Source organism: Melitaea cinxia, chromosome 15, assembly GCF_905220565.1.
Source record: "Melitaea cinxia chromosome 15, ilMelCinx1.1, whole genome shotgun sequence".
NCBI classification, from domain to species: Eukaryota; Metazoa; Arthropoda; class Insecta; order Lepidoptera; family Nymphalidae; genus Melitaea; species Melitaea cinxia.
In genome coordinates, this window is record NC_059408.1 from 14103365 (window position 1) to 14116847 (window position 13483).

General features: G+C 37.6%; 1 protein-coding gene across 1 annotated transcript; it reads left to right on the plus strand.

Annotated features, from left to right (window-relative positions):
* The first annotated feature begins 2937 nt into the window (after nt 1-2937).
* LOC123660108 (slowpoke-binding protein) lies at nt 2938-13295 on the plus strand. Its single transcript, XM_045595214.1, has 10 exons — nt 2938-3235; nt 4403-4532; nt 5717-5788; nt 6455-6557; nt 7150-7335; nt 7677-7858; nt 8577-8748; nt 9770-9886; nt 11513-11628; nt 13196-13295. The coding sequence occupies exons 1-10, from the start codon at nt 2938-2940 to the stop codon at nt 13239-13241; spliced, it is 1422 nt and encodes a 473-aa protein (XP_045451170.1). The 3' UTR covers nt 13242-13295.
* The last annotated feature ends 188 nt before the right edge of the window (nt 13296-13483 follow it).

Below are 13483 nucleotides of genomic sequence, written 5' to 3' on the forward strand. Positions count from 1 at the left end.
AAAATATTCTGCTCGAAATCGGGAGCTGCTTACAGAAGATCACAGCTAAGTAATGTTCGGCTGCCCAATTTCAAAACACAGTAAGTAACAAAAATAAAATTATTGGAATATATCAATCGAATCATATTCACGCGACTCCATTGGAACGTAAAATACAAAAAAAAAACGATTTCTCAAAATTTGTCTCTTACTATGTTTTGAAATTAGGCAGCCGTGTTGCTCTAAAGTAATGTTGTGTTCCTGTGGAGAGTAGGGTGACTAGAGCTCCTGGGGAGGGTCGGGGATAACGTTGGCCACGCGATACTTCTAGTAGTATAGCAGGCGTCTAAGGCGGCGGTAACCGCTTACCACCAGGTGGATCATAGCATATGGGTCATGCGTATACGCTTGCCGACCTAGTTGTATAGTAAATTAGTTATAGAATTATGTTAATAATATATATTAAATAATTGAGTTATAGGTAACAGCTGACTGTCATAGCTAAATATTTTTTTGATAAATATACATAGAAATAATACATATACAAATATTACACCCAAACTCAGGCGGGAATCGAAAGCACCGACGGGGTAGTCAAATTTTTTATTTAACAAAATTTAACTTCATATAATCTTAAAGCTTTGTTGCATCGGATCAGAATATGTAAAGAAGAAGGTGTGCGTGCTCTGTGGCGCGGTGGCACTCTAACACTTGGTCGATCTGTGTTGGTCAGTATTGGACAGCTAGGGAGCTACTCACAGGTGAATGACAATTACAAGTTACTTGGTACAATTTTGTTTTAAGTTAACTAGCTAGTAGGTTTATTATATAACGTGTTAATAGTTGAAGTGATTGTTGACTCGTTTTTTATCCAAAAAGCAAATCACTATAAACAAAAAGTCGAGACTTTAAAGAAGAGCGCCAAGCTATAGGTACCAACTGTAACCATAAACAGGCATAACGACATATGTCTACAGATAATGATTTCTACATTTTTGTTCATTATCAAACATACTGTTTATAAATAACGTTATAATTTGATATTCATATTTTTTAACACAAGTGAGGAAGAAATAAAAAAAAAATAACATTTGTCTCAGGTACGAGAAATATTTCGTGAAAAGAAACTCGCCAATGGTCTATCTCTACATGTATACACTTCATTAATCTCGAGTTTCATCACAGCGGTCGTCTCCCTGCCAATAGATCTCGTTAAAACTAGGTACATATGTATTTCTATATGAATATTTTATTTCACTTCAGCCTATCGCAGTCCACTGCTGGATATAGCCCTCCACAAGCTCGCGCCAAAAATGGCCGAACTCATCTGTTTTGCCAATTGTCACCACGCTGGGCAGGCGTATGGCAGCGGTGGACAGCAGGTCTGGCTTTGTCACACCGAAGACGCTACTGCCCGTCTTCGGCCTGTGTATTTCAAAGCCAGCAGTTGGATGGCTATCCCGCCATCGATCGGCTTTTTAAGTTCCGAGGTGGTAGTGGAACTGTGTTACCCCCTGTGTTACCTCTTATGACAGCCACGGGAAGAGAGGGGGTGGCTATATTCTTTACTGCCGTAGCCATACAACTCACATACTTAACTACGTAACATATTAATGATGCAGAAACTTCAATGTCCTAACAGCTAAGTCATTATTCCACTTACATGTTATGTTTTCGTATTTTGATTATAAAAATATTTTTTTTGTAAATATTAGTTTTTCTCAGCTATGCTAATGCTAATGTCACGAAAAACTCGTATTATTAAACTAGCATAAAACACGCAAATCTTTGAGAAAGTTTGTAATGAAACATGAGAAAAACGGCAAAAAAATATTAACATTATATTTTTCCCATACATCATTTTATTTTTGTATCGTTCTAGGTATCAAGTGAGAAAAAGTGGAATAAGACATTCACAAATATTCTACGATATTTATTATCGAAAAGGCATATGGTACTTCTGGAAGGGATTTGTTCCATACTACGTCAGAATGGCGATACATACCATTATTTCGTTGTTTGTATTCGACGAACTTTACAAAATATACTACGACGAAAAGTAAAAATGACTAAAGTAATGTCATAAGAAATATAGAACAATGTTGTAATCCGATTAATATGTTAAAATAATCTACTTATTATTGACGGATGACAAATACGATCGCAGCATTTTATGGAACAGAACAATAAATCAATTAGTTTATTTTAACGAATGTTTTTTTTTTCTATGTAGTTTTATATACAAACAAACTCAAGGTACGGCCGATGGTAAACGGTTATCGTAGCCGCCTATGGAAGTCTAAAACACCAACTACATGACAGCAATAATATTTGGTTTTCTGTAAGGTCGGGCTGCTAGAATTTTAACCAACATATTTCCTACTGTGCCCTAACCAATAGAAAATGTATGTTTATATTACGAATATAAAATGAAGTCTGTGCAATTATTGCTGTATGATAGACAAGTATCTTACTTCCAATCTTTCCTATCAATAGTTTTACGATTAAAATAAAAAATATTACAATGATAAGATGAATCATTTTTAATATTGAAATATATCTAGACACAAAAGTCACGCTGATCCTAACCGAATTAGCCTATACATACTTATTAACTGTGTGTTTATCTCGCTGGATATATGTCTAACGTCTAACAACTTAGAAGACAAACGTAATAAGTTGAGTCTAACATAAAAAAATACTCACCTACATACAAATGTAGGCGTGTAGCTCAGCTTATGGCACTTGTAGGTCTTTAATTAGCCTCACTAGTTCATCGTAGAACATCCCAGGGTTGTGACGCGTCCACTAAAATTCGACTAATAGATATGGGTACACAATCCACGTGATCGAATATTCACATATCTAACAAGATTATTCAAATTCGTTTAAACTCAGTGCGCAAATTATTATAGAGTATTCATTCGTTGATAATATTCGGCGTGAGGATGCAGCTCAATGCTGTTCAAATTTGAAGATTTCAGAACGTATGTTTACAGGAAGACAGTGAGAATGTTTAACCTGTACCAGCATATGAAAGCTGGGGAAACGAAGGAACAGAAGGAACCTGAAACGACTGGGCATGATAGGTTTTACCAGGAACGGTCTAGATCTATTTATAGAAAGAAGAAGCGTCGCGGAGCGTGTCGGAGGGCGCAGTCAGCTGCTGAACTTAACCCTGAATCTGTCGCCGCTGCGAATAAAAGAGATGCGTTCCGCATACGATCCGTGTCCACAGACAAAAGTGAAAGCGAAGGTAAAACAAAATAGAAAATACATACATCATTACAGCCTATACAGTCCACTGCTGGACTTAGGCCTCCACAAGTTTACGCCAAAAATAACGTGAACTCATGTGTTTTGCCCGCGTAGTCACCACGCTGGGCAGGCGGGTTGGTGACCGCAGTATTGGCTTTGTCGCACCAAAGACGCTGCTGCCCGTCTTCTGCCTGTGTATTTCAAAGCCAGCAGTTGGATGGTTATCCCGCCATCGGTCGGCTTCTTAAGTTCCAAGGTGGTTGTGGAACCTTGTTATCCCTTAGTCGCCTCTTACGACACCCACGGGAAGAGAGGGGGTGGCTAAATTCTTTAGTGCCGTAGCCACACAGCACATAAAATACATACATGTATACACATAATTATATATAATGTTTTGAAAACATAAATAGTTGTATTTGTAAAAAGATATATACTTTATAGAATTTTGTTTCGTTTCTTAATACATTTATTATTGCTTAAATTAGGTTGTTTATCTACAAAGTAGTAACGAGATTAATCGATGTATACTCGATCATCGCTAATTACAATTATTACAATATGTGACCATATTTTTGTTGAATTTTTTGTAAGTAAAAACACAAATTACGGTTCACCTTAAAAATATTATAACAGTAATAAAATAAGCCTAATTTTGTGTTTACAGTTTATAATATTTATATTAAAATAGTATTTTAAATGATTCCGTGGTTAGAAAACGTGAATCTTAAATGAAATATCGTCAAACAACTAGGAGTCAGAGCTTCTCTGCTTAATTAAAAACTTATCATACTTGGAAGCGAATACCATAACCTAGAAAGGAGACGTTTACTTTGCGCAGTCGGAAAATTAGCGTTATAATTTTGTTATTTCTTGTTGTGTTCATACTTCTATTATTACTATAAAAAAAAATTTTTTTTTCAATATACACCGAGTGTAAACCGTATTTTTAACATTTCACATCCAATTTCAGTCATCAACCCGCCCCAGCGTGATGACTATGGGCAACACAATGAGTTCACGCCATTTTTGGCGCGAACTTGTGGAGGTCTCTGTCCAGCGGTGAACTGCGATAGGCTGAAGTGATGAAATTTCAAATTAAACGACTTTTATGGCTGTTTGTTGTCATTAAATCTTTTGTAATGATAAAACGTATCTCCGACTTTAGAGGAAAGTTCAGAACGAGCTCCACTCGTCGCTCAAAAAATCGATTCCCTCGCGAAGCTGTTGTTCAACAAATCCTTGATGGGTTCAGGATCGGGGAAATCGTCTCCTTCGGAGCCTACATCTTCACCCAGGTATACTCTACTCCACTTTATATAGAATACATACATACCAAGTGGAAGTAGTGCAAATTGGTGAAATTAAAAGTATAAAAATACTAAGAAAATAAAATATACAGTGGACCATAGAATCTTCTTCTTTTTTGACATTAATAAGATTTGTAACCTTCCCGAGGTTAATAAGATTCAATTTGTTTTTTTTTTTTTTGCATAAAAGCACCATGTGTGTGATCGTGTGTGATGTGCAATTTTTCTTAATTTTTTTTAGCACTTCTCGTAAAATCTGCTGATTGCCAAAAACTGTAGATTAGCCTGTAGCTAAAAACCTAATGCTATGGGCACAAAATATAGTATGTCATATTTATATGTCGTTTTCCTAGATCAACAGTCTAGACCGACATTTTTGAAAATTAAAACTTTTCGATCAACTTTGGTTAAAAAAGAACTTTTAAAACAAAATGAAAAGCAAAGAAAAAATCAAAGCAATTTAATTTATTAAAATGTTAACAACTACTACTTTTAAAACTATTCATTAACGGGATATTTACCATGTTTTTTATTTTTATTTTGCGGAGCTCGATATTTCGACATTAACTGTGCATGTCTGACGACTTTGGCAATGTCCATATCGGACTACTACTTTCTCACACGTTTGCTGCGTAGACACTGGTTACCACTACCATTGTTACTTTCACCCCTACCATAGTCCTTTGCTTTACGCATAGCTTCATTTACGCATAGTCCCGTTATGAATAGTTTTATTAATAACCATGTTAATCTAAAAACTACTACTTTTATACCGTAAAAATTTCAGTAGACTATTTTAGTTTCACACTTCTAAGTACTACTAAGTAGTGGCTATAACAGCTTTTGTTTGTTACAACTCGATGTCAGTTTGTAGAGCGCAATTTTTTTTGATAATTTTAATGTCTTATTTATGATGGGTGCTGTACTGTACACAATATTCAAGCTAAGTGCTAAAATTAATTCAATGTACCCTAACATGCTTTGTAATTGTAAGTATGAAATACCATACAAATTGGCTCAATTTAACGCTTTTATTTCTGTATGTATTTAGGTAATATATGTTTGCAAACCAATTATTTCGCCGCTCCTCATCATGCTCCATTGCTTTTATATGTTTTCTCTCAATTGCTCCGTGTTGTAAGTAAATTAATTCTATCTTTTTCTCGAAACAGACTGGCAGAACAATCGATGGAAAGCTCGGTAGCTTTGGCTATTTGTAATGAATATTTATCGCATACTACGAGGTATTTACATTTATACATATGTACGTATATTATTATTAATATTTCATATATAATGAAAGCTTGACGCCGCGTTGGCGCAACGGTCACAGCCATGGACTGTACCTGTTGCGCTGGCGGTTGCGGGTTCGATCCCCACACATGACAAACATTTGTATTGGCCATACAGGTGTTTGCCGTGGTCTGGGTGTTTGTGCAGTCCTTGTGGGTCTCCCCACCGTGCCTCGGAGAGCACGTTAAGCCGTCGGTCCCGGTTGTTATCATATACACCTGATAGCGATCGTTACTCATAGCAAGGAATATATCCGCCAACCCGCATTGGAGCAGCGTGGTGGATTAAGCTCTGATCCTTCTCCTACACGGGGAAAGAGGCCTATGCCCAGTAGTGGGATATTACAGGCTGAAGCGAAAGCTGAAGGAATGAGAGTTGAGAATTCTATTTCGTGTACATTTTTCAGAATTAATTACGTCGACATTATGTCAATAAACAGTTTTACGAATATGATAAATAATATTTTCTAAAAAATTTGTAAAACCTCATTCCATAGCGAAATAGAATATTAAATAAATACTATTATTTCATTTTCCTTTTCTTGCCATCTTTTATTCAGCCTCTTTCAGCAGTCTATTGAATGTCCCTTATTAGAAGAATTCCTTCAATAATTTCAGGTACAGCATGATATCCCGTCTGAACACAATCGGTTCGCGCGCGAACAAAAAATGGTTTGCGATTCACGATAATTCCATTAAAACCGACCGCCTCCTCATATTGGTGAGTTATTAGATTTACAAATTCAAAATGGATTACGGGTGCTTATGAGCATTACAATAGAATTTACCTTGCTAACAGAGAACCTATAATACTTATGTTACGTAGAGACAGTTTTAATATACCAATTTTGAGCTTCTTGTTTATATAGTTTGTTTTATTTATATATTTAATTTTTGTGTCAATTCTTTTCCATTAAATAATTTAAATTCTGGTTTTAGAAATAGTAATGCAAAGTTGTAAAGTACTTAATATCTATATAAAATGAAATGCGAAAACAGTTTTTTGGCATTGTCACATTATTCTCTAACTAATGTATAATTTCGACAAAGCCAGCCCTGCGGTCACCAACCAGCGTTGTGACTATGGGCAACACACATGAGTTCACGCCATTTTTGGCGCGAAATTGCGGAGGCCTATGTCCAGCAGTGAACTGCTGAAATGATGATGATGAATGTACAATTTCAGACAAAACAAAATAACGACAATGTAGATACTTTTATCACAAAAATCACCTTTGGTCAACACCAACGATTTTTGTCTACAAGAGTGCTGTACAAAAGTGTTATTAATGGTAATAAATCTTCGTCACCAGATGCCCCTATCCAGCAAATGTGCCATAGAACAGGACGAGCATTCCCGCGGTCTCATCATGGAACTGTTCCGAGCGTTGCACCATCCCTACATCTACCCCGTGTTAGATCTCGAACTATGCAATGGACACGCATTAGCCGTGCTGCCGTATAACTCCAGGGGAAGTCTAAAGGATCTCATTTACAAGGTCATTACTTTAAGTATAATTATTATATTTTGGGAAAACTTTTTATTGTTTCAAGTTCTCTTTTGTTTCTTTAATTTTGATTTTTATGAGAGAAATTCGTTGAAAATTATTAACTTTAAGATTTTCAGTCAATCATATAAATATTATTAGGTATTACTCAAAATCTTTTAAACCTCTTAACCTCTCCTCTAAATCTCTAGATATGTTTTACTATAAAGAGTTTTTTTATGATTTTCCGAAAACAATTTTTTGCTCACAATATTAGATTAATACTTTTCTGCACAATAGAATCTTTATAACAAACTATTATGTATATAATATAAATTAACTACAAATAACAGAGCACGTGGAGTGAGGATTACAGTCGTAAGTACAGCTCAACAGGAACAGGCCTGCCCGCCACTCAGGTTGCAAGATTTGGACGTCAGATTCTGGAAGGGCTACTGTTCCTCAAGGAGAAGGGATTCCCGCCCTTTCGTCATCTGCACTCCGGAAATGTGATGGTCCAAAATGGCGTAGCACGGTATGAAAACACTTACTTTTTTGTAATTTTTTTTTCCAGTTTCACGATTACTTGCCATTTATTTTCATCTCAAAAATATGAGTATTTTTAAAGATATAAGTTTAAAAGCAGAAATTAATCATATCACCAGTTTTAATTACGGGGTTTTTGTGGCTTGAAGTTTTTACCATTTCTTTGTCAAGCGAATAGGGATTTGTTTTTAGCATCCATGGTAATGCTAGTGATTAATGGTTTTGGTCCCACTCCTGAAAAATTATTTTCGTGGTTAGTTCCTTTATCCGAGTTTTTATTGTTGGTTTTTTTCAATGCAAAACGTATAGATGTCCTATGTTCTATATAAGCAAATCTCCTGACTACTATTCGAGTTTGTTACAAGCAAGTAGAACTGTATATATCTCTAAAAACTTGCGTAGACATAGAAGACGTAGAAGGATTCTAAATTCAAAACGCTGTTTTAAATTTTCAATCAACTAAAATATATCTCAAAATTTCTTCCAAAATTGGTAAAACATAAATATATTCATAAAAATAATCATTAACATAACTACACGGTCATTTGTAATCGGTAACAGGAGACTGATACCTACATTTTTTTTGGTACATCTTGGGGGCGGAAATCGAACCCTATAATCCTAGTATTAGAAAGCAGTCAAACCAAACTGTCCCAACAATCTAGTCACTTATATCTAGGACTTTGTTAAGATTTGGATGTTCCCAGTCTCTGCGGTCTCGAGAACACACTAGTGGGCGCGACTCCGCGGCAGCCGGCGCGTTCAGCGGCACTCGAGCGCGTGGAGATTCTGTCTCTGGGCCACGTGCTCTTCGAGATGTGCGCTGGAACTGACACCGACCTTACTCTGTTGCCAGATCTGGCGAATAATTACTCGCAAGTGAGTAATTTCGAGTAGATCTATTAAGCGTCATTTTACCCGTTAGCTAGATTAATGTGGTGGCGAATGCTAGCGCGACCCCATCTCGCGCCACCCAGGTGGACGACTGCTCACAAGTGGTGGTTTTTTTAGTCAGTAGGAGTCTAACATAACCCTCTGGCACCCCCACGCTGCAGGGTATCCATGATGGATTTACCCCGCGTAAAAAAAGGGCTTTGGTTCACAAAAAAGAGTCTATGGTGATTCGTTATTGAGAGAGATGACTACTTATTACACTATGAGGTATAATGTAACTACAATTTAAAATATACTCCACAATTTATATCCTCGTATGATTTGCCCATAGTCACCACGCTGGGCAGGTGGGTTGGTGACCGCAGTACTGACTTTGTCGCACCGAAGACGCTGCTGCCCTGTGCCCTGTGACGTCTTCGGCCTGTGCATTTCAAAGCCAGCAGTTGGATGGTTATCCCGCCATCCGTCGGCTTTTTAAGTTCCAATGTGGGTCTCTTACGACACCCACGGGAAGAAAGGGGGTGGCTATATTCTTTAATGTCGTAACAAAGAAAATATAATAACAAAGAGACATTTCCTTCGTATATAATGAATAGTGGTAGTAGACGCCGCGTTGGCGCAACGGTTACAGCCACGGATTGTACCTGTTGCGTTGGCGGTTGCGGGTTCGATCCCCGCACATGACAAACATTTGTATTGGCCATACAGTTGTTTGCCGTGGTCTGGGTGTTTGTGCAGTCCCTGTACCTCCTCCCTACCGTGCCTCGGAGAGCACATTAAGTCCCAGTTGTTATCATGTACATCTGATAGCGATCGTTACTCATAGTAGGGAATATATCCGCCAACCCGTATTGGAGCAGAGTGGTGGCAGCTCTGATCCTTCTCCTACATGGGTAAAGAGGCCTATGCCCAATAGTGGGTTATTACAAGCTGAAGCGAATAATTAATACTAGTGCAAAATAAACTGATTATTATGTTATAAAGTAAATATATACCTACGTTTAAGGTCGTTGACATCATAGAAATGATCTTCAGCCCCCACCCGCCCACTCTACATGAGCTACTTCTCTGTGAACTATTCCGGAAAATTGATTTGCGAGAAATGAAAGGATCTTGTTTACCCGTGAGTACATCATTGAAGGAAATTTATTATTTATTATATCGTAAACGAGTCAATTCATCTGAAAAAATGTAACGACTACGCGGAAAATTGTGTTTTATTACTGTTATTACGAAATACTGCGCAGAAACGGATGTTTTGTCTGTGTTGATATAGCAAGAAAATTTAGCATGCCTACTACGTTTAAAATAGAAACTTCGTAATTATTTATAATCCATGTTAATACTTTCAATTGAAGGTGCAGTATGGCGTTATACAGTTTTGGCGACGCTAATCCATTTTACAACAAAACTAAATTCCTACTTTTTCTTAGAAGGCATTCAATTTTCTTAAAAATCGATCTATATGTTACATCAGCGGGGATGTGTCTTGTATTTGATCGTTAAGTAGTTCCGTTTGATTTTATTATTGAATTAGTTAAGAAGTTGATAATTACTATATACCTACGTCTATTTTTATTTAGATTATTATGGTAAACAAGCGTTCGGTCCACCTGATGCTAAGCGGTTACTGGACCCTATAGACTCTTGTAATCGCGAACCCGCAGTGGAGCTGCGTGGTGGATTAAGCTCCGATTCTTCTCCTACATGGAGGAAGAGACTTATGCCCAACAGTGGGAAATAACAATTACAGTGTAGGGCACAGCAGAAAATTTTCTGCTCAAAATATGGAGCAGGAAATTTTAGGAGGGGTACCGAATGGGGTAGTACCTTGACCTTACAGAAGATCACAGCAAAATAATACTGTTTTCAAGCAGTGTGTTGCGTTCCTGTTGGTGAGTAAGGTGACCAGAGCTACTGGGGGAAATTGGGGATAGGGTCGGCAACCTGCTCGCGATGCTTCTTGTGTTGCAGACGTCTGTAAGCTACGGTAATTGCTTATAATAATAATAATTATTATTATTTATTTATTTTGCAAGAATATGGTATACAAGTTGTCAAATTACATAGTTAGCCAACATATTCTACCGATTTTTGGTGTGCAAAAATTTTTTTAAATGTAACATAAATAATTCATTTTAATTTATAAAATGTCAAAAAACAAAACAAATCATGTCAATAAGATAAAGAAAAAAAAAATATATAATTAATAAACAGCAAAATACATGTCACATATGGTCATTTAAGTAGTCATTAACATTATAATACAATTTGTTTAACAGAAATTCATAAAAAACTTTCTTGAATACTATCAGTGGTAAATCCTTATAAGAGCCTGGTATTTTATTGTATATTCGAATTGACATACAGTAAGCATTCTTTTTATATATGGCCAACTTTACCATAGGTAACCATCAGGTGAGCTGACCTCATTACAGCCTATACAGTCCACTGCTGGACATAGGCCTCCACAAGTTTACGCCAAAAATAACGTGAACTCATGTGTTTTGCCCATAGTCACCACGCTGGGCAGGCGGGTTGGTGACCGCAGTACTGGCTTTGTCGCACCGAAGACGCTGCTGCCCGTCTTCGGCCTGTGTATTTCAAAGCCAGCAGTTGGATGGTTATCCCGCCATCGGTCGGCTTCTTAAGTTCCAAGGTGGTTGTGGAACCTTCTTATCCCTTAGTCAGTGAGCTGACCTAGTTGTATATAAAAAATCAGAGCGAATCCCGATCATTCGTATTCCAGAACTTCAGCCAGCGCCTCTCCCGCGCGTGCCTGTCCCTGCTGGGCGAGGTCGCTCGCCGGCAGCAGGCGCCCGCGCGCCACCCGCCCACCCCACCGGGAACCCCGCCCGCGCGCAGGTCGCCTTAGATCAGAGACCTTCGTAACTGGTGACCCGCTTGTAATCATTTGTAGACATTGGAATGTAACTTCATTAATCTTATATAAATAATATAATAGACATATTATTTTATGATACCGAATTAGAGTACGTAATTGTTAATGAAAGTTAGTATGGATGTATTGGATGTTTACACTTACACTTCAGCCTATCGCAGTCCACTGCTGGACATAGGCCTCCCCAAGTTCGCGCCAGATATCCCGGTCTTCCGCAATCCTCATCTAGCCTACACCGGCAATCTTACGTAGATCGTCGGTCAACGGGCCGGAGGACGTCCCACACTGCGTTTGCCAAGACGCGGTCTCCACTCTAGGACCCGTCTACTCCAACGGCCATCGGTCCTGCGACACAGATGACCAGCCCACTGCCACTTCAACTTGCTAATTCTGTGGGCTATGTCGGTTACTTTCGTTCTCTCGCTGATAGTCTCATTTCAAATCCTATCTTTGAGAGAGACCTCAAGCATAGCCCGTTCCATTGCACATTGAGCGACTTTAAACTTGTGGACCAGTCCCTTCGTCTTCTTAACTGGATGCTTGTTACAATTTAATTAATTACTATAAAACAACTTGTTATAAGACTTATATAATACAGACAGTCGGATATTTGAAATAATATATAATCTACTATATGTCCTGAAATCATCACCGACTGGCAATTTATGCGATTAAAATTGCAAGACATCAAGGCCTAATATGTGGAGAACAATGTTCCACCTATTTTATTTTACAACGGTATTAGAACTCAACTTGTCCACTTCAGACATTTTTATATAAGCTTGTTTTAGATAATTTATCGCTTGAGTGTAATATTGCCATTACTCACATGTAAGTCTTATATACATATAGTAGTATATATAACAGATCTCTTACTCATTATGCTTAGTAATAAAATTGCATAGTTTATCCTCTCCGTAAATTATAGTCATATTTAGCTACAAGAGACAGAATACACTCCCATGTAGCCTTTTGCTTCATCATTACAGCCTATACAGTCCACTGCTGGACATAGGCATCCACAAGTTTACGTCAAAAATAACGTGAACTCATGTGTTTTGCCCATAGTCACCACGCTGGGCAGGCGGGTTGGTGACCGCAGTACTGGCTTTGTCGCACCGAAGACGCTGCTGCCCGTCTTCGGCCTGTGTATTTCAAAGCCAGCAGTTGGATGGTTATCCCGCCATCGGTCGGCTTCTAAAGTTCCAAAGTGGTTGTGGAACCTTGTTATCCCTTAGTCGCCTCTTACGACACCCACAGGAAGAGAGGGGGTGGCTAAATTCTTTAGTGCCGTGGCCACACAGCACGCCAGTAGCCTTTTGCTTCATAGTTTTACAATTATAGAACTACTATCATACATACAACTTGTAAGAAATATCTTCATTTACTATTCTGTCCTTCCATTTCAAAACTGACTAACTTGAATCCAGGATCATATGTATTTCTTTTATTTCAGGTATGTTTTAATTTATTCAAGACTCGTGCGTGTTAATTCTTGATTATAATTAAATATTGTAATAATTGTTTCAGAAGATATCAGCTAGATCAAGATTACACCGAGGAGTGGCAATGGTAACAACGACATATAGAGTTTCATTGAAACAATAATTAAAAGACATACTTTACAAAACTTTTGTTTTAATTTATCCTGAATATTTAATGATATTCTTTATTGCACTTATATTTTTTGTACAGTAATTTTTTTATAAATTTAGTCAGCTACGATGAACTTATCTCTACAAGAGATCTCTTCCAGCCAACCTGTGATAGTGAGAACTAATGTTATACAGCAGGCTAAGAAATTGCAGTTATGTAGAT